Source organism: Saccostrea cucullata, unplaced genomic scaffold (genome assembly GCF_032062105.1).
Source record: "Saccostrea cucullata isolate Sc308-1 unplaced genomic scaffold, CSIRO_AGI_Scuc_v1 ctg160, whole genome shotgun sequence".
NCBI lineage: Eukaryota > Metazoa > Mollusca > Bivalvia > Ostreida > Ostreidae > Saccostrea > Saccostrea cuccullata.
In genome coordinates this window covers 827367-855342 of record NW_026938254.1, presented here as the reverse complement: position 1 = coordinate 855342, position 27976 = coordinate 827367, and the positions used below count along the sequence as shown (strand labels likewise).

The 27976-nt window shown below is 33.9% G+C and overlaps 1 protein-coding gene across 3 annotated transcripts; it reads right to left on the bottom strand.

The window, feature by feature from the left end:
* Positions 1 to 128: 128 nt before the first annotated feature.
* On the bottom strand, positions 129 to 27976 carry LOC134249808 (galactoside alpha-(1,2)-fucosyltransferase 2-like). 3 transcript variants are annotated; one of them, XM_062732177.1, is made up of 3 exons: positions 27897 to 27976; positions 12466 to 12629; positions 129 to 2086 (listed from the first exon to the last, which is right to left on the bottom strand). In XM_062732177.1, exons 2-3 carry the CDS (start codon positions 12512 to 12514, stop codon positions 1143 to 1145), a joined length of 993 nt encoding a protein of 330 aa, XP_062588161.1. In that variant the 5' UTR covers positions 12515 to 12629; positions 27897 to 27976; the 3' UTR covers positions 129 to 1142. The 3 variants fall into 3 exon arrangements, with proteins under 3 accessions (XP_062588161.1, XP_062588163.1, XP_062588162.1); XM_062732179.1 differs by having other exon boundaries at positions 12466 to 12563; positions 27897 to 27970; XM_062732178.1 differs by lacking the exon at positions 27897 to 27976 and adding an exon at positions 12662 to 12711 and having other exon boundaries at positions 12466 to 12563.

Below are 27976 nucleotides of genomic sequence, written 5' to 3'. Positions count from 1 at the left end.
TTTGATAGTTTATTACACACCACATCTCAAATTAAAAAAAAAAATCTGCCACGTTTACCAAATAGCAAAACACTGAATTACAAAAAAAAAAAACAAAAAAAAACAAACAAAAAACAAAAAACAAAAACGGGTAATTAAAAAAAAAGTTACAAAATATTTTATATAATAAAAGCAAGGGTTGGGTACACAAAATATTGTGGCATATTTCTGCCCCCTGTATATGCGAAATAAATTTTGTTAACATGCAAGAAAAAAAATGTGTCAACATGCAAGATAATTATGTCTACATGCAAGATTATTATTTTAGTCGAGAATATAATTCTACTATGGGTAAAATAACTATAAAATTTACTTATTATTACATTATTTGACATCAAACATGCAAGATGCAACAAAATTTATGTTCACATGCAACTTATTTGTATTAACATGCAAGATAATTATGTGAACGTGCAAGATATTTATGTCAATATTAACATGCAATTTATTTATGTCAACATGCGACCTATATTTATCTCAGCATGCAAGTTATATTTTAATATGCAAATTAATTAAATCAACATGCAAGATAATAAGTTGCATGACAACATGCATATCTCGCATGATGACATAATGAACGTGCATATTAATATTTACAAGTTGCATGCCTGCATAATTATTACGTTGCATGTTAACACAATTTATCTTGCATGTAGGGGGCATAAATATGCCACCATAACAAAAGTTTATATAATAAAAAAAGGAGCTGGGAAAGTTCTAGTGCTGTGATTTTCGATTTCAAGGAAAAAAATTACGCAATTCTTAGGTAAAGTGTTATAATAATCAATTAAGGAAGTAGAACAAACAAATCTATTTCATATATATGATCCTGAAAAAAAAAATAAAGATTGTAAAAGCTTTGCATAGTAAAGGGTCAATACCCCCCTCCGAAAAATGCATGATTTAAAAAAAAATTACTTCCTCACTACCATTTCCCATTCCCCAAACTTGCTAGCCTTTATTTTTAGAGGAACCTTTTTTTGGTCTTTATAAAAGGCTTTATTTTTTTTTGGGGGGGGGGGTACTCGTCCATTCTTTCCATGCAACAATCAAAGACATTTAAAATACATTTGAGACATTAAAAATTTTTAAAAATAAATCCATCATTTACATGATTCATCCATCGGAATCCATCCTGGATAAACGAAATCCTCTATAGAATTATTCCTAAATTCTCTAGAAAATTCAGATCCAGGAACAAATATATGCTTATAATACACAGTTATTCCCCTCGCCATCCAGCCTATCCACCAACCATAGGATCCGACAGACATGATGGTGTGATTGGCCAGGGATAACAAAGCCATATCCTCAGCGGCAGAAAGTCCAGTGGAGAAATAGACATTACGTTCTCTGCCCAAAGCCTTTTTCGACCATTCTATGTCATTAGAACCCACAATAAATAAAACATTTTCAAATTTATCTCTGAAATATTTCATTGCATTGAGATAATAAGTTTCATTGGGTGTGATTTTCCCGTATTTCAAATGCCCCTCCGTTGCGTAGTCACCTCTTCTTATATGTATACTCACAACGACGTTACCTTTCTTCTTGATGTCAAAGTTCATAATGAGCATAATGTTTTGGAATTGGGACAATGCCTTTTCCTTGATGGAATTCTTAAATGTAAACAAGTCACGAATTTCCTCTTCATATTTTATCCAGTATTTCCATGACTGATAATATCCGTCATATTGAACACTCTCACAAGAAGGAACGCTCAAAAGATCCTCATCGAAAGAGAGTCCCCAGCGCTCAACAAGGAGGGGTAGTCTTGAGCAAACTGCTCTTCTGTCCTTAATATCTGGCGGTGTCTTATCATAGATATAAAATTTATCCAAGAGTTCAAAGTTTTCCGGGATGACAGGAGTAAGAAACTTTATCTTAGCCACTGTATGAAGAAAGGCGTATTGTAGCATTTGATTCCCGAGTCTACCTTTGAATTTGACACATGCAATATTTGGTGAACGAAATGGTATTTCTTCCGATCTGTTAAGCAGGATCCAAGCAGCCAAACTGCAGAGAAGTACTAATATACACAAACGATCTGAAAAAAGTTAAAATAAATTTCTTTAAAAGTTCATGAAGATCAAAAGAGAATGCATTTATCATTTCAGACTTCTTACTTTTTTTCAGTAGTATTATATATTTTTTTGTGAATGAGCAAATTAAAAAAAAATGAAATTATATTGTTTATCTGTGTAGTAGACGTCAAGTTGGATAGCAAAATTCAACGTACTAAAATGTGGCGGTCAGACGGGTTTGATTGTCGTTGACCTGGCCCCGGGATCATGAAACATATATGTCAAAAGCTTCATGTATTACATAAATGTTGTGGAAGTCAAGCAGATCAAAATTGAAATACATATGTTTCATGCATTGATTCACAAAAGTGTTGTTATTTGCAAAGTTTGAGATCAATTCAATAATTGATAAACATTTTACAGGCGATTGAAAATTTGAGTTAAGTCTCAGTCTGTTTCATGATCATGGGGCCAGGTAGCTGAGAAGCTCGATCAGTTATTTTGGGTGCCTGAGTTTGAATCTAGGTCTGGCCAGTCGTATTTTGTGTGTATATCGCAGTGAACCTTAATGAAAGACACCACAGAGACTGCCACATGATCTGTTTCATGATTGGATGTTTAATTGACTATTAACAAGGGCCAAACAAGTAAACTGTATGACAAACGAGATGACTTCAATGTTTCAATCGTCAACTATCCTTGTTTATGCAGTCATTTCCTGCTACCATCTGCATATGGTGTTTATAACTCCCGACTCGCACGACAATCAATAGCATTAATTTTTAAAGCGAAGATAAAGTTGATTTTACAAGCATTTCAACATTCTCATAATATTATAAAGCCAGAAATTTGTCAATTCTATGGTTGTTGTAATGACAGAGTCAGCAAATATATTAATCTATTATTGGGTCGTATTTTGGCTGACTTGTTACATACCTAAGCCTTAGATTTTTGTCTCAAATTGACCACGGAATGTTCCATCTACCTGAATAATACACAGGGCTAACGGCGGGTGAGACTTATGGACAGGGGACACTTACTACTCCTAGGCATCTGATCCCAACTCTAAAATCTTCATACTAGTATGTCAGTCGTTTTGTGTCCTCTACACAGATATGTATTTTTTTTTTAAAAGTTTTTGTTCATGATGATGTTCAAAATGATACAACTGGGAATGGTCACTATCAGACTTTTTTGGATCTGGCATACGTTTTCTGGATTTTTGAAAGGGTTAGAGGTTTTCGGGAAAGACTCATTTGGAGAAAGTACAAGCACCATTAAAATGATAAAATTAGTAGAGATAAGCTTCTTATACTTTTATAACAAATTCGTTTCTTCTCTCTGATTACATTTTGGTGAAAGACCTGTCAGGGAAGAGTTGTAGTTGCTGTCTTCGAGGGCGAAAACTTTTAAAGAGCGAGGAATGTTGGATGAATGTTCGTTGGCCAAATGCCTCATTGGAGGACCTGACTTTTGATTCAGGGGTCAGGTCAGAATCCTTGTCTGGTCCGTCACTGTTTTCTCCTAGCTTGTTACATTTGGTGAAGTGTCTATGTCTAGAAAGGTGGAAGTTAGAGAAACATGAGGAAAAGCTAAATTGATTTCATTTGGGGCGAACACCTTTAAGGAGGGAATAATTTTAAGGTTAGACGTGTTTTATTGCTGGTAGCCAGATATGTCAAAAGCATTTCAGCGATTTACAATTCTAGATACTTTCATTTATATATCAACTCAATATATTCGAAATACTCAATAAACTCGAAATTAAAAACACTATATCAAATCTGTTTCATATTTGGATGTTTTACTGATTATAGATGATAATGGCCAACTAACAGCAAAACCGTATTATAAAACGAGATGGCTTCAGGCTTTTTTCTCCTCGGCTTTCTTTACCTACATGTATATATACATGTAGTAATATTGATGTGTTACCTGTTTATGGTATTAATTTATGTTCATCGATCAATTTGATACGAGGAACATACTCTGAGAACCAAGAATTTGTAAATCAAGGCAGACTGCCGTTAGTCAGGTTAATGTTACCAGGGACTTCAATAATCCGGATTAAAGTCGGCATATCAAAAATTCTCTTAAAATTATAATATCCTTGTTTACAACATATTTTGGAATAATTTTAGACATATCAAACAGCAACTGAAATCATTTTTGTTATACTGATCCCACCTCCGATGATTTGGAGGTCTGTGTTTGCTCTGCTCCTATTTTGTATTGTTTTTTGGACTTTTGATCTTGTGTGCTGTTCGTTATCTCCATATGTTTCACTTATTCTGATATCGGATTTTCCCATCTACATGGTCAATACAATACAGGCTGAGGAAGGATGTGACAGGCCAACACGGGATGTTTACTCCTGAGCACCTGAACCCGTCTCTGAAATTTTCATGGATCTTTTGTTTTTGTATTTTTCATTTATTCAACATTTACATTTTCAAACGTCTTTGTCCAAGACAAAACTACAAATTATGTAATATCTTTATACCCTCATAAAGTGATTTACCCAGTGACAGTTCTCGTTGCTAAGTAATATACTGTGGAGGGTCTACAGAGACTTCTGAATAAAAATTTTATCTTTTTATATTGAATCAAGGAAATAAGGAAAAACTGGTGTGTGTTTTTTTTATGTTTATATGGTAATGATCATTTTTAGCGAGGTTCATGCATAAATGGCTACTTGTAATATTTGATCAAAATCTTATGACCACGTAAAAGCGATAAAACTTTTCGCTGTAATATTTATTGAATCACCCAAACAAAAGTTCCGCATACGCAATGGAACTTGAACCATACAACACTTGGAGTCATATAGACTCAGATAAATCTTCCAACCGTGTCAAGATGATAAATCATGTTGCTTTAATGCTGCAGAGCCGATGAAACTTGATCCAGTAGATTACGGTGGTATTTTTTAATTTAAACTACACAGGATAGAATATCCATTAAAAATTTTCTATCATGCTTTTGATCCTCTTCCAGATAAAAATAATTAAATTTTTATTCTAAATTTTCTTGATTTTGACCTTGTCCTTTTTTCTTTTTAGCGTGTATAACTTTGTTATGGGTTTTTAATTTCTTACATTTAACTCTACACAACTCTGATTCAACACAAAAGTACTCTCAAGTTGATCATTAAAGGATGCCAGAGTTCCTCATTTAAAACATGTACGTATTCTTCGAAGACCAGGTTGTCCTAAAATCTAGTTGGAATTCCTAGGAGCACTATTAGCCGACCTGTCTTTATACTCCTATAAAGCAGAATTTATTCAGAAACCTCTGCACAAGAAGAACACAATTTAATTTTATTGGTCTTTATTGACTATAGACTCTGTAAAACATACGGTGGTTCCCTGAACGTCTACTGGACAAAACAAACATCTAATTATCACACTCAATCAATGATTTCACTAAATGGAAATTTCTGGGTCCGACTTTATACCTTGTTTAAAAATTTGCAATATTTTTTTTATATTGACCACTGTTCGTTATCTCCACCTTTTCATTCTATAACCCAACCTTAAAATGTGGTTATCATTTTAAACTAGAGGTACTGTGAGCAATGAGCTCACGAAATGATACCCCTTGCCTCCAATATGAATATAATGACAGTGTCCATGTTTTGCTATGGGAAACCCAAAATATGTATCGGATCAAAAAGTAAAATAGGAGATGTACAATGGCATTATGTGATAAAGATTCTGTTAAAGTTTCATCAAATTTCATTCAGTGTTATATGGGGAGTTGCGGATAAGAGATGGGTACCCCAAAGCGTAACAGACAGACGGACGGACATCCCGATTACTAGAATACTCTCCCGCTGATTTTGAAAAATGAAATGGCAATACGTCGCTCTACTTATCTACATAAGAACAGTTAAAAGATTCCTTTAAAATCGCCAATCAGATTTTTAAAACAAGAGGCCCATGGGCCACATCGCTCACCTGAGCACTAAGGGTAGGAAAAAGTAGAAAATGGCTTTTTCTTGTAAAGTTTAAATCCAAAAGTATTCCCATGACCAATCATGGATTTGCTATTTTTTAGAAAATGATTTTTAAAGAATTTTCCTATATATATCTTTAAACTTTGGTCGGTCATTTTGGCCCCGCCCTACCCCCGGGGGTCATGATTTGAACAAATTTAAATCTACACTACTTGAGCATGCTTCCATATAAATATGATGAATTATGGCTTTGTCATTCTTGAGAAGAAGATTTTTAAAGAATTTTCCTATATATTTCTATGTAAAACTTTGGTCGGCCATTTTGACCCCGCCCTACCCCCGGGGGTCATGATTTGGACAAATTTAAATCTACACTACCTGAGCATGCTTCCATTTAAATATGATGAATTATGGCTTTGACATTCTTGAGAAGAAGATTTTAAAAGCATTTTCATATATATTTCTAAGTAAAACTTTGGTCAGCCATTTTGGCCACGCCCTACCTCCGGGGGTCATAATTTGAACAAATTTGAATCTACACTATCTGAGCATGCTTCCATATAAATATGATGAATTATGGCTTTGTCATTCTTGAGAAGAAGATTTTTAAAGAATTTTCCTATATATTTCTAAGTAAAACTTTGGTCAGCCATTTTGGCCCCGCCCTATCCCCTTGTCATAATTTGAACAAACTTGAATCTACACTACCTGAGCATGCTTCCATATAAATATGATGAATTATGGCTTTGTCATTCTTGAGAAGACACTTGAAGATTTTTAATGAATTTTCCTATATATTTCTATGTAAAACTTTGGTCGGCCATTTTGGCCCCGCCCTACCCCTGGGGGTCATGATTTGAACAAACTTGAATGTACACTACCTGAGCATGCTTCCAAATAAAAATGATGCATTTTTGGCTTTGTCTGTTCTTGAGAAAAAGATTTTTAAAGAATTTTCCTATATATTTCTATGTAAAACTTTGGTCGGCCATTTTGGCCCCGCCCTACCCCCGGGGGTCATGATTTGAACAAATTTGAATGTACACTACCTGAGCATGCTTCCATTTAAATATGATGGATTATGGCTTTGTCATTCTTGAGAAGAAGATTTTTAAAGAATTTTCATATATATTTCTATGTAAAACTTTGGTCGGCCATTTTGGCCCCGCCCTACCTCCAAGAGAAGGACAATTTAATTTTATTTGAACTTTAACTTGATTATGGTCTACACTACCTGAGTTCCCTGATGTTTTCCAAAACAAAGTTTCATCTTTCCTGGCACTGTGGTTCTTGAAAAATTTGAAGATTTTTAAAATATGCCACCAAATTTTCATTAATTCCCAATTATCTCCCCTTGAATGAGGGCGTGGCCCTTCATTTGAACAAACTTGAATCCCCTTCACCCAAGGATGCTTTGTAGCAAGTTTGGTTGAAATTGGCCCAAATTTTTTCAGAAGAAGTCGAAAATGTGAAAAGTTTACAGACAGACGGACAGGACATCCCGGACAAAATGTGATTTTGAGAATAAAATGGCAAGCTCACTTGAGCATTCAGCTAAAAGAGGTGAATCGCTAAAAAAAAATCATTTATTGTCTCATGTGTCTGGCATGTTTGATTTCAGTTTGGGCGTTTGGTTAGAATTTTATATTTGTACTTAATTAATATGTTTGCCAGCTTGGCAAGACTTTATGTAAGTTTGGCTAGATTTTATGTAAAATAATGTTGTATATCAGCTTTATTGTAAATTTATATATAATACAATGCTTATTCTCAAGTATGTTACAAGCTGAATAGAATTTCAAACAATACAATTGTATGCATTTTGACTTTTGAATTTTTGTTATTCTCAAAATCTAATATGTAGACCGCTTGGTGTTCATTTAATATTAGTTGATTTCCATGCGAGGCTATGTGAACTTTTTTATAATCAAGTACGGTCAATCAAAAGACAAAATTTTTGTTTATTAAAAAGAAAAGCTTCAAAATCTAATGTTCAAGAATCTATGCATAATTTACAATCAATTGAATTTTTAGTTATTTGTCAAAAGGCTAAGTGACTATAAGACCGACAGCTGGAATGGTGATTCAAAGAAATTGACACAGAAAGTAGAGTCAATAGATACTGGAAAATCCATGTGAGTCAATGAAAAGAAATGATCGCATTTTTTATAATCAGATGGCTCAATCAAAAAAGAGACAAAGCCTTTTGTTAATAGTCAAGAACACAAAAGCTTCAAAATCTAATGTTCAACTAAATAGAGGATGTGAAATAATTTAAAATATATCAATTATATAAAAAGGAAATTGATTAGTTCAACAAGAGCAAATGCAATTTGAAGGTATTGTTATTTTTTTAAGAAGAGAAATTTCATCTTTACAAAAGGCCTAAAGATGATATAAGACACATATAAATCAAGACAGCATTGGAAATGGATCCTATTACAAATGTGTCACTTCCGATGACACAGGACAAACTTACAAATACACAATCAACACACACAATACACAAGAGCGTAACTACATCCCCATCTACTCCCATGCCACTGATGAGATGATAAAATAGATGCCCATCGTTAAAATGAGTTCAGCAGATATAAGGTTCAAGCCATGAGGTTTTTTTAAGCGCTAAGCGCAGCGCTAAGCGCTTTCCGTCAGCGTAAATCGACTTCCGTTCGCGATCCAGCGCCACTATAAGCAAGTTAGATAACTCCTCTTGTTATTCTAAAAATATGCAACTGGAAATCCCTGACTCTCTTCCTGCTATTTTAGTGTACTACTGCGTTACGTGTATTTCTAAGAATAGGAAGCAATTAGTAAGGTAAAGGGATATTCCACATTTAGCGGATAAAAGCAGTTCTTATCATGCTCTTCTCTATACATGTAGTTCATTTAAATCATGTCGACACATATTACTTTTGTATCATGTAGCTAATAATTGCTGAATCTATTGCGCAAATACTTAATAAAAGCAGTATACCATTTATCATTTATATGTAAATATAGTGATTGAATAAATACATAATTTAAACTCAGATCGGATTTTAATAATTAAGTTTTATACAGCTGTAAATCTCAAAATGGAAGTGAGTTACTAGTATTCAGTATTAAAAAAAAATAAAATTGATTAACAATTTACTACTTACATAATACTAGTATGGTGTGTTCTTTATAACATATCCATATAAACTATTATTTTTTTCATCTAGACCCTTACTTCAGGCAATGTAATTAAAACAAGCCTTCCTTTTAACACCTTGCACCATGCTGAGAGCTATCAGTGAAGTTGATTTTCGCATCTAAGTATCAATTAGTAACAGACTGCGCAATGGATTCATGGACTGTCTTTTTAAGGTCTTGTACTCTATACTTGAATGATATGAGTAAAACATTATGTAAATAATTCGAAAGGAAAGGCAGTTTCTGTGGCTGTACAGGCATGTAGGGCATGTGGTGATTGTGTTTTCGACGAATCCATTCAGATAGTAAAACTTGTTTTCTCGGAATATTGTGCTTTAAAATTGTATGTGTAGTTTGCAGGTTATGGCGAAAAATGCTAAAACCTTAATTTACGTTCTTGGCAATGGACAGATTTTTAAATGTAATGTTAAGCAATATAGTTTAATACTTGAAGTAAAACTATAAGGAAGAAATAGTTTATGTAAAAATGTGCCTCAGCTGTGTTGCCAATTCTTAATGTAGACTAAATAAAAACAGAATAAAATAATGTTGTATACAGCTCAACAAACTTTTTAAGCTCACATGGTTTTTCGCACAAATTAAGGTCACATTGTTATGATATAATAATGTGTATCGTGACAACAAAATACATTTTAAAAATATTTGTTTACATAATATGAGTTTTATTTCATTTCTGAAACATAATACACACAAATCAATTGGTAGAACTTTGATATATTCATGGCTAAAAAATAACAACTATTATCATTTGAATTTTTGTAGTTTCTTGCCAATTGCAGCTGTCCTTTTATCCTCTCTTTTGAAAACAATAGCTTTTGGCAGAAACGTAGACATGGGTACAGTACAGTTACTGTAACTTGTATTTTCTGTATATATCGACTCTTTAACTCGGGTTGGTAACAGTATTTTTGATATGTTTAACTGCTTTCTATGTTACTAAGGTGGGATTTTAAAGAGTCAACTTCTAAAATCTAGAATCATGAAAGATTCATCCCACTGCAAAATTTGAACGTTTCAAACCGTAAATGCATAAAAATTTTCCTATTCAAAGAAGGAATTTATTATTTAAAAAAAATAAACAAAACTTCATTATCCTACCCTTTAATGTGGTCTCCTTTTGCAATATTATCCCTTTTCGGTGCTACATTTCGATGAAAACACGAGGAGTATGGCAAATGAGCAAAGATTATTTTAAAATACTCAACTTTAGGAAGAAAATTAAAAAATTTCAATTACATGGGATCAAGGAAAGCTCGTTTTATACAATTTGTGAAAACCTATGTTAGAATCGTATTGTCGAATCATCCTATCATTTACATATAAATTTTCCTTTAAAACATCCGCTTTGGAAACTTAAGATGATAATTTTAAAAGACATTTATGCTTGACATTATATATGTAATGTAACGAAGGGTTATGCCATTGTACTGCAGTTCCAAAATGGAAATTTTTATTACAACAATGTGACCTTAATTTGAGCGAAAAACCATGTGAGCTTAAAAAGTTTGTTGAGCTGTATCTTCATGAAGATTTAATAATACTTGAGATTAATACTTGCATATATTTTCTTTCTTGTTCTCTTGAATTAGTTTTCAATGAAATAGCAGAAAAATAATGAGCAAATTATTTTCCATATTCCTTTTCATCTAGCACACAATGCCGTAGATATGTTTCTCCTCTCAGCATGTTTTGCATGGTAGTGAAGATCATACATACACAAGTAAAGAATGGTGTAAAGCATCAAGCGTCCGTAAAAAATATTGAAGCATTTTAAATTATTTTAACAATAGTCAAAAAATGCTTTGGGGGTTTTATGATTTTTTTTTTATTCCAAAGAGGAAAAGTGTAAAAAAAAAAAAAAAAAAAAAATTGTTAAAAAAGTAATATTTACAAATGAGTAAATCATATTGTGATATCAACACAAATGTTACAGCATATACGCCATAAATCATGTGCATGTATTTGAAAATCAGAGATTAAAGGATAGCATCGAAAGATAAATATAATAGTTTTATACTCAAATGTTTATTTACCTGTTAAATGTATCTGACAAAAAGGGCGTTAATTCTACAGATGTTCATTTCATCTACAGTTTTGTGACATGACGATGTTACAAACATGATGCCAATCTTCAATTTTAAACAATCGTAAACGCGGAATGAATTTTTTTTATTAAAAATGATCCCCAGAAGATTTTAGCTTTCAGTGTTGCACATAAATGAGAGGAATTTTAGCGACATTTTCAAGTGTTCACATTTATTTCAAAATATACATTTTCCAGCAATTGTATCGCTACATTTAAACTCTAAGTTTCATCGGAAAACTCAATAACCATCTCCCTTCCAATAAACAGAAATTTACACGCAAATATTACCTCTATTAGATGTAGATTCCTACAAGGCGATGGGGAAAGAAAATATTTTTACAAGGAGAAACATCTTTTTGCAATTTCATGTATATGATAATGATTGATTTTTTGACAGAAGAAAAAAGGCATAAGACAATATTGAATTTCATAATCCAACGGGAAGTTTTCAGGACTAACATATTTGATTATGTACCAAACAACTGTGCTCGCCTAAGCGCTGTCGCACTGTCAACATATTGCTTAAATTCAATACAACAGGAAATTTAAATTCAAAGTAATTCTGATCAATTTCGAATCAATATGCTTAGCGCTTTCCAGTACTTTCAGTACTTTGATTTAATACTGTTCCGGTGTGTTGTTAAGGAAGAAAGTTTATTGGTTAAGCTTGTCCAAAGCGTGTATAATATCACAAAAAAGTCAAATTTAGAAAATGAAGTAAAGACTCTATACTAACAGTATTCAATTTCAAAAGTCCATTTTAAAAACAATAAAAATTGATTGCTGCAGTACTTATTAATCAGGCGCGTAGCATCGTTTTTGAAAGTGGGGGGGGGGCCAACCTGAGAAAATTTTTTTTTACTTTTTTTTCCAGACCAACTATCTTTCTATTCAAACTTTTTGGGGTAAATTTTCTTTCTAACACTACCCTTTGCTGAAATGTGGGGGGCCAACCTTCCTTTCAGTAAACATTTTCTATAGTAAAGGTAATGTCGGCAGAAAAAGTGGGGGGGCCTGGCCCCCCCTGATACTACGCCCCTGTTAATAAGTTGTTGCATATTATGGATTTCATTTAAACAAGTGTTCAATCAAGAAAAGCCACTATTATAAATCAAGTAAAGCCACATGTTTTTTGTAAAACAGAGAACCCCCTTGCTTACGTTGTTTTACTGCATTCTTCAGTTCCAGGCGGAAAAGTCGTATTTTCATTGTGTAGTTTCTCCTAAAATTGAGATCCTCAATATACTGACGACTGCAACTAAAACAATCGGCAATAAATTAACAGTTCATTCACAATCTTGGACATCATATACGATAGATGATCCTGAAATACATGAAAAAAATCTAATAACATACCTATGAAGTGCGTACTATCAAAAAACATAAACGTCACACGCATGCATGTACTACATGTATGCAACTAAACTAATGCATTATAAATGCAAAAGGAAGAGACAATCAATACGGGAAGTAACACATGAATAACCTACTCAAAGCCAGACTAGTGTCACATTTCCTTTAAACAAAATTCCATTCGCTAAATAATCTTTTTTTAAATTTTTAATAGGTTTAAAATTTTCAGAATACTGGTATATAAATGAAAATTTGTGGAACCCAAACTGAAAAATGGCTGAACAAAGCACACGTGTTCCGTATTAGCCGAGTTATACGAGTCAATCAAACATAAATATGAGCCATTCATTCGTAAGATGATTTAATAAAGACCACAGTTACCATACACAACAAAGCGATCATTCTCAAATGATCTTTTTGTTCCAAAATCTCTAAGTGAAATCTAACAGAAATCCTTATTTTGGTGTGAACTGTAATTGATTGAAAATGAGAAAGAACCTCAGGGAATTTGGTTCTCTTGGGAAAACGTCGTTTTTTATGGGCGGCGGAAAGGGTAAAAAAGACGTTTATGCAAAACCAACAACTAATTTTATAAACATAATGAAATACAAAACAGACAACCTTAAAAACAAAATCAACAGACTCGTTTGCAAAATCAACAGACTCCGATGCGAAACCAACAATCACCAATGCAAAACCAACGATTATTCACTGAATTGTCGCTAGATGGCGCGCAAAAAACATATATTACCTGAATTAACGCTAGATGGCGCGCAAGTTTTTCTACGTCGTCATTATTTTTGTACAATCATAGGAACGTAAATGGATCAGGGCCACAATTATAGAGTGAAGGTCAAAAGCCTGAAAAGTAGCACATTTAAAGTAATATACGCCGTATGGATGCCGATTTGTGAAACAAAATGATTAAATGATTTGAAACACATAAAGTGTAATGAAAAAATAATATTTCCACAAAATTTAACTATAAAACTCGTTGTAATAACAGAACAATAAAGCAATATCTGCAATCAAGAATTCAGTCTTTTCATGAATATTGATAGAGGAAGTGCGTAAACAGTAGGTCTAAATATAGACACGTATGTCCACGGGAAATTATAGACAACGAGGCACGTTGCATTTTGACAACGATTATTAATAAAAGGTTAATATGCGTCATAACAGAGTATAGATGGTTGATACTGATTACATTTAAAGATAAGTTATATTAATAGTAACACGCCATCCATGTCAAAAGTGAGTTGTATCTCAAAGGGCTTACCTCGTTTTCTTGACGCCGTGTTTGTTTATCAATCTAAAAGTAGCGACGGCGTCACGTGGTGGATTTACTTAAAAATAGACATTATTCTCCTTGCAGGATAATAAATAATTATAATTTGATAACTTTATAACGAATTCTATTTAAATGGTGTAATTTACAGCATTTTCGTAACTTTTATTGGTAAACAAAATATATAAATTTCCAGCCGTATTTTAAAATGGCGCACGTTATAGCGTATATTACTTTAAAGGAAATTCGCATGCCTCCCTTTCAATGATAAAAATAAAAACATGCCCATGTTTGTGAAACTTTCTGGGTATATAATAAAAGTTTAATGTCAAAAGTTTACAATGATATGCATCAAGGTGCATTTCAAGCATAAATTATGCATAGAAATGGGTATTGAAATGAGAGGTCATTTGGTTTGTTTACACATTTTAAGCCAAGCGAGAACTATTCGGAGGTCATGACGTCAGAAGTTTATTAATAACCAAGGATTTCCACATTGAACACCCCCATTTTTATGTGAATATTTATCTGACACTCTGTCATGTGTTAAAAAATATTTTGGAAATGAACCTTTTTTAAAAAAGTTACAAAGAAAACAAAACACATGTTTTTACTATATAAGTCTATATATTTACATTTCCAATGTCTTTGTCCGAGATAAAATTACCAAATGTAAATGTACTTTATTTCCCCATCAATGTATTGGCGCGGTTCCAAAAAAACCACGTGCAGGCGGGACAAACAGCTAGACAGAAGCAGGGCTTTGAGCGCATGGATTGGCGGATTCAAAGCATATAAATATAAGGAATAACTGTCAGATTTTTCAATTTCATGAAGATGATCAATCGATTGGCTTGCGTGATAATTTTATGCATAAACGCCTTCGGCGTTTATGCAAATTATCACGCAAGCCAATCGATTGATCACTTCATGAAATCGAAAAATAAGACAGTTATTCCTTAAATATATGTACATGTAAGCTAATTGTAGTCCGGGTCCAAATCCCGCGAAATTGTCTATCAACATCCATTTTGCAAACCTCGGATAATAGCATCATGTCGAACTTTTAAAATTCAAACATATTAGAGGCAGCAAGACAAACGACTATTACAAGAAACCAGTAGCAGATATTGTTTTTTTCCCCCAAGAGAAATTTTTTGAAAGAAAAAAATCCCCTTACACTCTTAAAAAAGTTCATATAAAATTATTTAATTGTGTTCATGCATTACATAATTTGTTGATACATGAAAATTCACTTGGCAAGTTGTACTTTTATCATTTTTGCTTTTCTTTGTACGACTTATGGTGAAGTCTATCAAATTTATTTTAGAATAAGCTAACTTAGGAAGCAATCTGATTAAAATCAGATCCTTTGATCCACTCTCATTAATTGCTACTTGTTTAGCGATCTATGTGCGCGGATCAAAGGATCTGCGCACGTGAAAAAAATATATGGGCTGGATTGTTTTTATTGGGGTGGACCCACCCCGAAAAACAGGATCTGCGCCTGTACAGATATGAATTATATAGGACAGAAAAGATAAATGCTCTAAGGAACAGGATAATCACGGTTGGTACTTTTTGCGCAAGGGAGATGATGATATTTGGGGGGGGGGGTATCGATATCATTAACTCATGAAGTTTCCGTCAAAGTCTCACAAGATTTTGGTAACTTGTTAATTAATTAAACATGAATTAAAAATGTTTGATAATAAATCTGGAAAACATATACGAAAGGATAGTTTTAATTTTATTCAAAAGTTTTACTATGCGTTTCTTTTTCCTCTCAGTATAGTTGAAACCGTAAAAGAAATTCAGGGGCTGATCTAGCTGCAGATCTGTAGCTCTCCGAAAAAAAAATATTGATAGACCGGAGAGCTACAGAGCCACCCATTGAAAAAACTGTATATTTATTGCGCACAAAAAAATGCGCTCAGTTCTCGATTTATTTCTCCATGTTTTTAAAGCTGTAATCTCAAAATATTACTAACCGTGTGTTCCTAACATATTCTTTGACTCTTTCCACAACAGAACATTCCGCATAATTGTTGTTTATAGTCCTCCTGGCCCTGATATTGCAATCATCGAACATTTCGCTTATTTATACTGCCATTTTGGTTTCAAAGATAATTCGGTCCAATATGCTTCGTTCAGATGTCAACTACGAGAGAACTTGATAGAGGAGAGAGGAATTTTTTGAAATCTTCCATTTTTTGCAATTGAGGTAAGGATTTGGAAGAATTAATCAAGAATCGAGTGCACTTTTTTGTGCGCAATAAATATACAGTTTTTTCAATGGGTGGCACTGTAGCTCTCCGGTCTATCAATAATTTTTTTTCGGAGAGCTACAGATCTGCAGCTAGGGCGGATCCAGCAATTTTCGAAAGATCGATGCCCCAGCACTCATGCATAGAATCACAACAGGACCACTTGAAGTCGGTAACTACATATATTTATAAGAAAGGGGGCACCAAAACAGTTGACAAGCAAAAAAAAAAAAACAAAAAACAAAAAACAAAAAAAAAAAAAACAAAAAACACCACACTCTAAGTCCTTCTTTGGGGGTAGAGGGGGCTTTCTGTAACTTTTCTCTTCGGACTGCATTATATACTTTCATGTAATGCTTGAATCTGCGTATTTTCCGGCAATAAAAACTGTGGAGGGAGCTTCCAAATCAAAATATTAATTAAAACTACAGCAAAAGATTACTCTCAGAAAAAATAAGTCCCCTCAATCTGCATTTTTTTTTGGCATGTTACTTGTGAGTGGTCGGAACTCTTAGCCGGGGTTGGGAAGGTACACGGAGGAAGGTACGCGAAAATCTACAGATCTACAGAGCAGAGCGGACAAAGATTTTCCATTTTTTCAAAATATTAGACTTATTCTATATTTATACAGAAATTTTTCTCTCTATGTACAAAAATAAAAGGGGGTTCCAACCACCGGAACCCCCCCCCCCCCCATCTGGGTCCTTCAATGAAATTTACACTATAAGGCTACAAGGATGAGACTTAATTGTACTCCTGTACAAGATGTGGTGGCATCTTTGCCATGGTATGCGCAGTAGACCTTGTCCCATGTGCATTTTGCCTAATTTCTCCGAGTCCGAAAACAGTATCGCCCAAACCTGGAGTAATCGCTGTCCTACATTCCGTCACTTTATTTTTAAGCCCCCCCCCCCCCCCCGAAAAAAAAACCAAACACATGGATACACACATCTTGCCTTTATTTTTTTTTCTTTATAAAATTTTTAAAGTACTCAAGCCATTCCCTTAAATATACACAGGGTCAATCTAATAGATAAAAATGGGTATAAAATGTACTATATACCGGTAGTATATGATCCCTTATTATATATAAATAATTTCGATACCGATAATATATTCTTTAATACATTCCGAGGTTTACCAATTGGATCCTGATATAATTTCGCGTGATTTACGTTCCTATGATAGTACAAAAATAATGACGACGTAGAAAAACTTGCGCGCCATCTAGCGTTAATTCAGGTAATATATGTTTTTTGCGCGCCATCTAGCGACAATTCAGTGAATAATCGTTGGTTTTGCATTGGTGATTGTTGGTTTCGCATCGGAGTCTGTTGATTTTGCAAACGAGTCTGTTGATTTTGTTTTTAAGGTTGTCTGTTTTGTATTTCATTATGTTTATAAAATTAGTTGTTAGTTTTGCAGAAGCGTCTTTTTTACCCTTTCCGCCGCCCATAGTTTTTGATCCCCAAACACTAGTAGTCCATCAAGGTAAACATCGAAATTTCGAACCTTATTAAACATCTACATGACAATCTCAATCATATTCTAAAATATGATAGTGATAATGCGGAAATGTCATTTTTCAATCTTCCTCAAAATTCCAAAATATGAATGGGATAATGCGAAAATGTCTGTGATATTATCTTCTTCCTCAAAATTCCAAAATATGCATGGAATAATGCGGAAATGTCAAATCATCTTCTTCAAACTTAATATTTTTGTAGAGCCCATTCATATTTTAGACTTGATGGTGCCTTGAACATATATTAAATTAAGAGATTATAAAAAAAGTTTAAACTTTAGATTTATACTTTTAATGTAACACATGTGCTAAAACATTTTAAAATTCTCATTTTCACCCAGAGGGTGGTTGGGGTTAGGGGTTAAACAGTGCTATTTTTATAATTTTTTTATCGTTAAGGAATAAAGCAATGCTGATGTTTTCTCCTTGTCTTATCCCTATTTTGCATGGAAAGTATTCAGTAACCATTTTATTTATAGCTATTCTGGATTTACTTTCAGAGTTCATTTTCACTATTACATAAAAACATTTTCCAGTAATAATAATTATTTTGAACAAGTTTTTGCTATAGTCCTACTCTATATACATTGACATCAAAAGCAGCCTTAAAATCTATAAATGGACAGTATGGTTTCTTTTTCAATAAAGAGGATAACTCAATTTACGATTGTATAGTGAAAATATTATCTATTGTTAACGTTGGTTTCTTTGAGATCCATTAAATATTTGGTGTAGCATTCCTCCTCAAGTCTTTTGTATACCTGACTGATTAAAATTGCATGCAAGCAAACTTCTGACACGCGGTAATCTGTACAAGTAGCTCCTGATTTTATTGTTTAAAACCTTCCTATTTCTATTATACTTATCAAAGGAGATCTTAAATTAAATCACGTGACTAAGAAAATAAAGGCTCTTGACATGCTGTTTCCTCAAGAATAAAATTTGAACTTATCAGAAACAAACGCATTCTATGGAATAATCATCTTTTTACTGAGGTCACTGTGACCGCGACAGTTTGCTTGACGGGGCGTGCTAAAATTTTGTATGCTGATTATCATATTACTCATTGATTGGAGGAGTAACATTCTACATATTATTCTTTGTATTTAGTATTATTTGAAATTATACACGGTCTTTTACATAATCTCGTGTCCATCTTCCATTTTATTTGGATATTTTACAAGAAAAAGACATTAATGGTAAAAACCAAGCTTTATGATAAACATAATGACTTTCCAATCTTTAAATTCGTTTACTTATGCAGCAATATACCCTCCACACCTGCGCATGGGGTTAATGTCTCTCAGTTGATCCAAAACGCAAGAGCATGCATATTGCACAACGTACGGACAATTAAAAAACAAGGTAAATTATAGACAAACAAGTTGATGAAACAAGAATATCAACAACCTCGTTGAAAGTTATCATTTTGCAAGTCCTATGGTCGACACAATGACCTTATCGGCAAATACAGTCTATCATGATCATTAAGTCAGAATGATTGATGGGCTAATATTTACACACTGGTATTTTTACGGATTTTCTGGTTATTTCCCGATCATCAAAGAGAGCATATCACATGTGTGACAGGTCGACTTGGGATGCTCATTCCTCCATGGTACTTGATTCCATGACTGATAATTTTAACCTGATTTGTCTAATGACTTCTGAACTTGAATATTATTCATTAATTACCTCCATATATTTCATTTTAGTACATCTTTTATTATATGATATAGTTATGTCATCATGCTATGTCCGTTTCTTATATGAGATGCTTTTTACAAGACATGCTGTCGTTTTAACATTATATGCAGTAAACAACAATATACAGGTATACTGTGCATCTCACATTTCAGGGGATGCTCACTCATCCATGGACCTGATCCCACCTATGATGTTTTAGAGGTCCGTGTTAGCTCTGCTCAAAATTTGTATTGTTTAATGGATTTCTGATTTTGAATACTGTTTGTATATTTCATATGATAAAAAAGGACAATTAACACCTCGATCATTTCAATACGAGAAGTAAATTTAAAGCTTAAAGTAACACAATGAGTCAAAATCACGTGTTTCTTTTACGATACTGTAGCATATAGAGAAAGACTGCAAATTATGAGTACTAGTATATAGCTAAGATATGACAATTAAACTGCCAGAAAAAAACTGCACAATATACAATGAAGCGCATTGAAGTGGTAAAATTTTTCGTTTGGACGAAACGTTCTGAGTCATGTTTTGAACGTCAATTACAACATAATGACACGCCCATATTTTTAGAAACGAGCATGAAATATTCGTCGTAATGTTTTAGGACACCCCAATCTTCACGACAAGCAATATGAGTTACACTGAAAATGGAGCTTTAAAAATAAGAAGAGAGAGTTAGACACTCCCAGCTTCTGTAAAACACAAATTGCAACGAATATGTATATATTTTTGAACTTATCATGTCTATTGAAGTTACCACAACACATGGTTCGGTCGAACACGTGTTTACTCGGTATTTATTTAGACCGTCAATTTCATTGGCTATTATATTTATGGAAAACCTGTTCTACAGGTATTCGAATAAACAAATTGACCGTTTTATCCATTTCTAAAGAAATGGGCGTGTCATAAACGTTCTAAAGATAGCTCAAAACGTTCCATTCGAACAGAAAATTTTACCACTTCAATGCGCTTCATTGTAAGTGCCGGAAAAACAACGTTTGTATCTAACGTTTCGATCGTTGTTTTCGTGTATGTCGAGGTCACGCCACTTTTATTTTTATCTCAAACTTGTAAACAACATTCAACTGGAGCATGCAAAGGTAAGAAATATGTTCTAACAGCATTTTAAAAATTTTCGGTCTACTTACATTCACTCCTGGGAACTTGAACCATGATAACTATGAAAACTTATTCAACTTTTCTGCGCAAGCGTACAATAGGGAGGAAGAAGTATTGAGCAATAGTTTCGTTATGGGACATACTGAAATTATTTTTACTTTTATTTTTCTCCATAAAAATAGATTTTTTAAGTTTTGAATTCTGTAATTTTCTGAAACCTAATACTTTTAGGAATTGAACAAAATTAACGATGGTCATGCAAAATTCTGCAGTTGTCAATTTCCTCCTTTGTGCGTCACGGTGTCACTTTATGTAAATTAATATGATAATGATTTGTAGGGTCTCTACGAAGTAATCCGAGTCAAAGGTCAATGAAATTGTCGATATTATCGAACTTTTAGATTCTAAAAAAGCCTCTGGTCCAGACAACTTCAGTCATATTTTAATAAAAGAATTAAATAATGAAATTGCAACCTCACTAGAAATTCTGTTTAATAAATCTTTGATCTTCCATGCGTTTGGAAGCATGCTAATGTAATTTCTTTCTTTCAAAGTTGGAGAAATCAAACCCATCCAACAACAGACCCATTTCCTTATTGAGTTGTGTAGGAAATTGTTTTTGAAAGAGTAATGTTTAAATACATTCATAATCATATAGTATCACACAAACTTTTATATAACCTACAAGGTGGATTTATGCCAAACCATTTAACTGCTACCCAATTAATAGAGGTTTTTGCTATTGAAAACACTAAATATCTTTTCGAAGGAAACATAAAATAGTTTTGTAAAAGGTTCATTAAATGATAGAAAGTCCTCCAGATGAAATACTTAAACCGCTCTTGTCTTTTTTTTCATACAAATTAGTACTAGTATTGTTTATGATGCAGAAAGGCAATATCCAATAGTAGTTTACTAGTTTCAATCCCCCTGTTATCTTTTACACGTCTTAGGTCTTTGTATCCACGGAAGACAACCTCAGCATACTCATCTTTAGGGATGCCCCAAAGACACTGATGAATATCATTTCCCATGACACATCTGATATTGTACAATCTTCCTTTGATTGTTTTCATGTGTTTTTGGAATAAAAAGGCCTCACTTTGGCTGAGATATAGCGAATATGGGCAATGGAAGACTTCTGTACATGTATACATGTTCTTTCTTTCTTTAAAATCTTATTTACTTCTCTAAGCTTATTTGTATCTTCGTTGTTAGGTACAGGAAAAATACCCTGGTTACCGATATTTTGACTTACTTTGCATGAAATCTGTTCACATTTCCTTATTGCAATTCAAACATTAAAAATCACCTTTGGTAGTCCTTTATTTGGATGTATGAAAATATTTAGATAGACCTCTAAAATACTGCTATAATGGCTGTGTGATGCGTACAGTGTGTGTGTTTGTCTGTGTCTGTGCTTGTCGCTCTCGCTTTCAGCACCACCCCTGGCTAACAGTTTGCTGTGAAATGGAAGCAAAATATGTAAGTCTTCCTGCTAAGTATAGCCTCTCCACAGTTAGCCCTATGTGGCCCAGATATGGGATCCTCCTCGAGGTAGCAGATGGAATTTGGGTACCTTGCGGCCCCAAGCAGAACCACAAGGTCTTGGAGGAGACTAGGCCCCTAAATGCACGGCATGCATGGCCCACCGGCGTGTGGATAAGCCCTGATGCCTGCAATCCTAGTCCCCAGCTATGGGTAAATAGCAACAAACCGCTGCCTTGTGGTTACCTTTTGGAGAAGGAAAGGCTAAGGAGTAAACCCTAAAGAAATCCGCTCAGGTAAGGGCGTTAGCTGGGTAAAGTAGTTACCTAGGAGAAGATAAACTCTAATTTAAAAACACGGGCAGATCTAGTCTCGTTAGCCATGGAAAGCCATAGATCTATTGGAAGGAAACCATAAACAAATTACCCTGGTCCTCCAGGTTGGGGGTTGGGCAAGGGGGTAATCTCCCCTTCCTTTAAAATCGTAGCGATTACAGAAACAAGGACTAGAAATATTTCTACTAACGTCGAGTCTTCAGCATACCACCAGAATACTGCATGTTTGACTGTGAACAGTGAAAGCCGACGGGAAGCTGTCCACACGAGAAGTATACTGAACACACGAAAAAAAATGAGAGTCGGTTTCTGGAACGTACGAACCATGTATGAAACAGGAAAACAGGCTCAAGACATAAGTGAGTGTAGATGGACAGATTGTGGGAAGAATACTGCTAGTACAGGGGAAGTTATTGTTTACTCTGGAAGAAGGGACAATCAACATCATGAGGGAGTAGGAGTCATCCTAAGTAAAAACGCAGCAAAAGCATTAATAGAATACCATCCTGTAAATGAAAAGAATCATCAGAGTAAGACTGAAAACAAAACCTGTTCAGACATCTATAATACAGGTCTATGCCCCTACAAATGAAGCAGAAAATGAGATTAAAGAGGAATTCTATGAGGCTCTACAGGCAGAAGTTCAAAAAGTTCCAAAGCAAGATCTGATGATCGTCATGGGGGATCTCAATGCGAAAGTTGGAAGCGATAATGTTGATTATGAAAGAGTTATGGGGAGGAATGGCTGTGGAAGTATGAATGAGAACGGTGAATACTTCACAGAATTCTGTGGAAACAACAACTTGGTCATTGGTGGAACACTGTTCCAGCATAAAAAGATACACAAACTCACATGGGTGTCACCTGGAGGGAGAGATAAAAACCAAATTGACCACAATGCCATCAATGGAAAATGGAAAAGATCTTTACAGGATGTTAGAGTGAAGCGTGGGGCTGATGTTGGAAGTGATCACCACCTTGTTACTGCCAGCATAAAGCTTAAGCTAATGAAGGTAGCGCCAAAAAGCAACATCAGGCGAATAGATACAGGCAAGCTGAAAGAAAATAAAATGAGGCAAGATTTTAGATTAGAGCTAAAGAACAGATTTCAAGTCTTGCAATGTGGTGATGTTGATAATGAATCGGTTGACGTACACTGGAGTGAAATCTGCAACCTGTTTAGTGAATCGAGCAAGAAGTGTCTAGGGTTTAAGAGGCAGGTGCATAAGGAATGGATCACACCAGATACTTGGAATATCATTGACAGAAGGAAAGACCTTAAAACTAAGCTATGTAACACCCACTCTGAAAGAATAAAAGAGAGATTAAGAGAGCAATACTCCAACTGCAATAGAGATGTGAAGAAAGCAACAAAGAAATATCGTAACAGTTTTATAGCAGGCATAGCAAGAGAAGCTGAGAAAGCTGCTTCTGAACAAAGAATGGGAGATCTCTATCAAATAACGAAAAAGTTGAGTGGAAGGAAAAGAAAAACAAACATGCCTGTTAAAGACAAGCAAGGCAACCTCATTACATCCGAAAAGGAACAAGATGAAAGATGGAGAGAACATTTTGAAAAAGTGTTGAATCGCCCGGAGCCTAACGAACTGGCACACATACCGGAAGCTGACACTGATTTAGAAATTGAAACAGAGGAACCATCTAAAGCTGAAATACTCAAAGCAATAACAGCCCTTAAGAACAACAAAGCACCTGGAAATGACCAACTGCCAGCAGAGCTATTCAAAGCAGATCCAAACCTTGCAGCAGACATTTTACACTCATTATTCACCAAGATCTGGAATAATAATACAAAATACCAACGACATGGTCCGAAGGAAGTATCATTAAAGTGCCAAAGAAAGGAGATCTTACTAACTGCAATAACTGGAGGGGCATCACATTGCTATCAATACCTAGTAAGATTTTCAGCAGAATAATTATTGACAGGATTAAAACTGCAATAGATGCCAAACTAAGACAAGAACAAGCAGGTTTTAGAAAAGGGAAAAGTTGTTACGACCAGGTGTTTACCCTGCGAAATATCATAGAGCAATGTACAGAGTGGCAAAGGCAGCTTATAATAAACTTTATAGATTTCGAAAAAGCCTTTGACAGTATCCACAGGGAAAGTCTATGTAAGATCTGAAGACATTATGGAATACCATCAAAGATAGTAGAACTGATAAAAGCTTTTTACGTGGAGTTTAATTGTTCTATAGGCAGCTCATCAGATGCATGCTTCATAGTAAAATCTGGCGTGAGGCAGGGATGTGTGATGTCAGCTCTCCTCTTTATACTAGCAATTGACTGGGTAATGAAATCAACCCTAAATGGAAATAACACAGGAATAAGATGGACACTCTTTACCAATCTTGAAGACCTAGACTACGCAGATGACTTGGCCCTCCTATCACATCTGGAAAAGCATATGCAAAGTAAAACATCAAAATTACAGAGAAATGCAGAAAAAATTGGACTAAAAATCAAGACCAGGAAAACTGAAGTTATGTCATTAAACACCAAACAACCAGCAAGAATACAGGTTGATGGAAACAACCTGAGCAACACAACAAAATTTACCTATCTTGGCAGCATAGTAACATCAGATGGAGGTGCGGACAAAGATATAAAGGCCAGACTAAGTAAAGCCAGAGGTGCCTTCATTAGCCTCAAGGACATCTGGAAAACAAATGACATAAGTAGAAGGACAAAAATAAGAATATATAACAGTTGCGTACTATCTGTCCTACTCTATGGGTCAGAATGCTGGAGAATGACAGAAGGAGACATGCAAACTTTCTAGTTTCCACAATGGATGCCTCAGAAAGATCATGAGGATTTTCTGGCCAAACAAAATTACAAATGTGGAACTACATGAGAAGGCCAACACAGACAACATCTTGTTGACTAAACTGGCGATGGATAGGGCATGTGTTGAGGAAGCCAGCCGACAACCTCACCAAAGTAGCCCTTAGATGGACAACAGAAGGGAAGAGGAAACCTGGTCGGCCAAAGACCACCTGGCGAAGGACGGTTGAAAAAGAAATGAGGGACCACAAGCTAACGTGGGGAGAGCTGGAAAGAAACGCTAAAGATAGAGAGGTGGAGAAATCTAGTCCTTGCCCTATGTGCCCACGGGCATAACAAGGACTAGGTAGGTAGGTAGGTCTAAAATACTAAAATCTAATAAAACATGTTTGGAGCCCTTACTTCTCTTAACCATAATAAAATGACATTTTCTTCTTTGATTCCACATTTTTTATTATTAATCTAATACTTTTTTTGGATATGAGTTGATTTGAACATATTATATTGCAATGAATATATACAATGGGATTGTGCACAAGTTCTAAAAATTAAATTGCCCTCTTCCTACATGAAATATCACAAAAGACTAAATTAGACTCCAATAGTTTGTACGGAATAAATAAACTCACAATGTATACATATATATTGCTACATTATTTTTTTATACCAATTAGAAATTTAAGAACATTTAACAATCAATTAAATCTACCAGAATGCCGGATATAAGAATATACAATGGAGATAAGATATTCATTTTGAGTAATACTGAGTGATACACGTATCCCCATGAGTAATGCATAAATGTCAACAATATGGACTTTAGTAAACATCGGATATAAAAAGTGCACATATCTTTTCTCATTTATCAAGTAAGTTTATCAATTCTTTTGTTTTCTGTTTAAATATTTGTATTTGAATGGAACGTTGATATATTTAACGCGTGTTTTCCAGAAGGCATTTGTAAGAAAATAGTGCATCTATCTGATAGAAATCTTGTTATATCTTTTGACTGTTATATTCACTCTCTTTCTTTCTTTTGAATTATTGAATCCATCTGAAAAGTATACAGCGTCAAAGAACATTTTATTTTCCAAACATAATCATCCTAAATATGGGTTCTTCGGCGATTTATATAAAAAGCACAGTTTTCACATATGCCCTTATATTCATCTTCTTGGTAGAAATCATTTATAAATATTTTTCAGCTCAGTGTAGTGACTTTTTTGTGCATTCTTAAAAAGTGAATTTCTTTGCGAGGAAAATTTATGGAGTTTTCTGTGTTTAAGAGCTCTTTAATAGAACTTTTCAACTGTGAAAAAACAAAATTAAATGCCTAAATAAAAAGTCAATATTTAATCAGGTCTTTCCACGTTCATGATTTTAAAAGTTCAAAAGTACAAAAAAAACTCCATGTATTTTCATTTAATGTAGTTAATGCATTATAGCCTGATGCTAAAAATTCCAAAATACTTGATTCTTAAAAGATACCATTGAATTGTGAATATAAGGGAAGTTATCTTAAGTTAGAAGTATAATAAAAGAATGTCTGAAGGAAGCATCTGGGATTGAGTTATTGTCCTTTTCAATATTTTTTTAAAGATTGATTAAATAAGAAAATTATAGATGATTAAATAAAGTATCTATATATTTTTTTTTCAAATTATTTTACTTCACAATATTTATCATTACACCAATTGTTCAGTTTTGAAAAAAAAATCGATGACATCATAGGAGGATGGAAATACCTTAAGATATACTGTACATATATATTTGCAACACCTATTGAACGACCCTCGTAAAATATAAAATATAACTCTAGGATATGTCGGTCTATTAAACTCGAAAATTAGCATCTTATTCTAGGTTTATAGTCACTGCACTGTAACGATAATCTTACTGGAAACTACACATTCTTCAAAGCTACGTTACACTAAAATTCGTAATATTTGCCACAAAAATAAACTATAATAAATACATGTAAGTCATTACAAGAATGTCAGTGACACTCAAATACTAATTCCGTAATAAAAAGCCATTGCAAAAAAATTCTTCTTGGTACAATCGGTATGAAACTACAGTATGGTATAAATAGGTACGTATAGTATAGATTTTAAATTGATTATAATATGGTTTCAAAAGTTAGGTGTTTAAATTTTCGATAAAAAGAAGTGCCGAAATATTGCTGACTTGGCGTAAAAAAAAAAAAAACAATATTTAATCAATCGATAAAAAGAAGTAAATTTACAAATTTGGTCAGGGCTAGTGGATTTATAGTCAGGGCTTGTAAAAATTATTGGACGCATCCCGACTGGTTTAGTACACATGCACTTATAAAATTTAAGTCAAACCCTAATAATGGCTTCTCCACAAACAAGAAATTATTTTTTTTTAATGAAAACAATGTCAATTTTGCAATCATTTTCTAGCTCCGCTTTCTCCTCTCCTTTGTTTTTTCTTCAAATCTTCAGTATATAACATTTTTTCCTTCAAATGTCTCACCAATTTGTGTAGAATTATTATTGACTCTCTTTTTATCTCATTCAGGTAAACATATTTTCTAAATTGTAAATGCAGCCATATTGTGATGGTTTTTTGATGTGAAATTTGATCAATATTTTAACCTTCTAGTTAGCAGAGAATGTAAGCCACTGACAATAGTGTCCAAAGATTAGCATCTTATACATGTACTTACTTGTCTAGTTTACTTTGACTACGTTAAATCCTCTTGCATACCTACAATAACAAAAATCCAAAATGGCAAAATATTTCCAA

Excerpts from the sequence above, each read along its gene's own strand:
- LOC134249808 (XM_062732177.1), bottom strand. The coding sequence starts at position 12,514 with ATGAAAATACGACTTTTCCGCCTGGAACTGAAGAATGCAGTAAAACAA. Across the intron at positions 2,087-12,465 it reads GAAGAATGCAGTAAAACAAC|ATCGTTTGTGTATATTAGTA; the intron begins GTAAGCAAGGGG and ends AACTTTTTTCAG.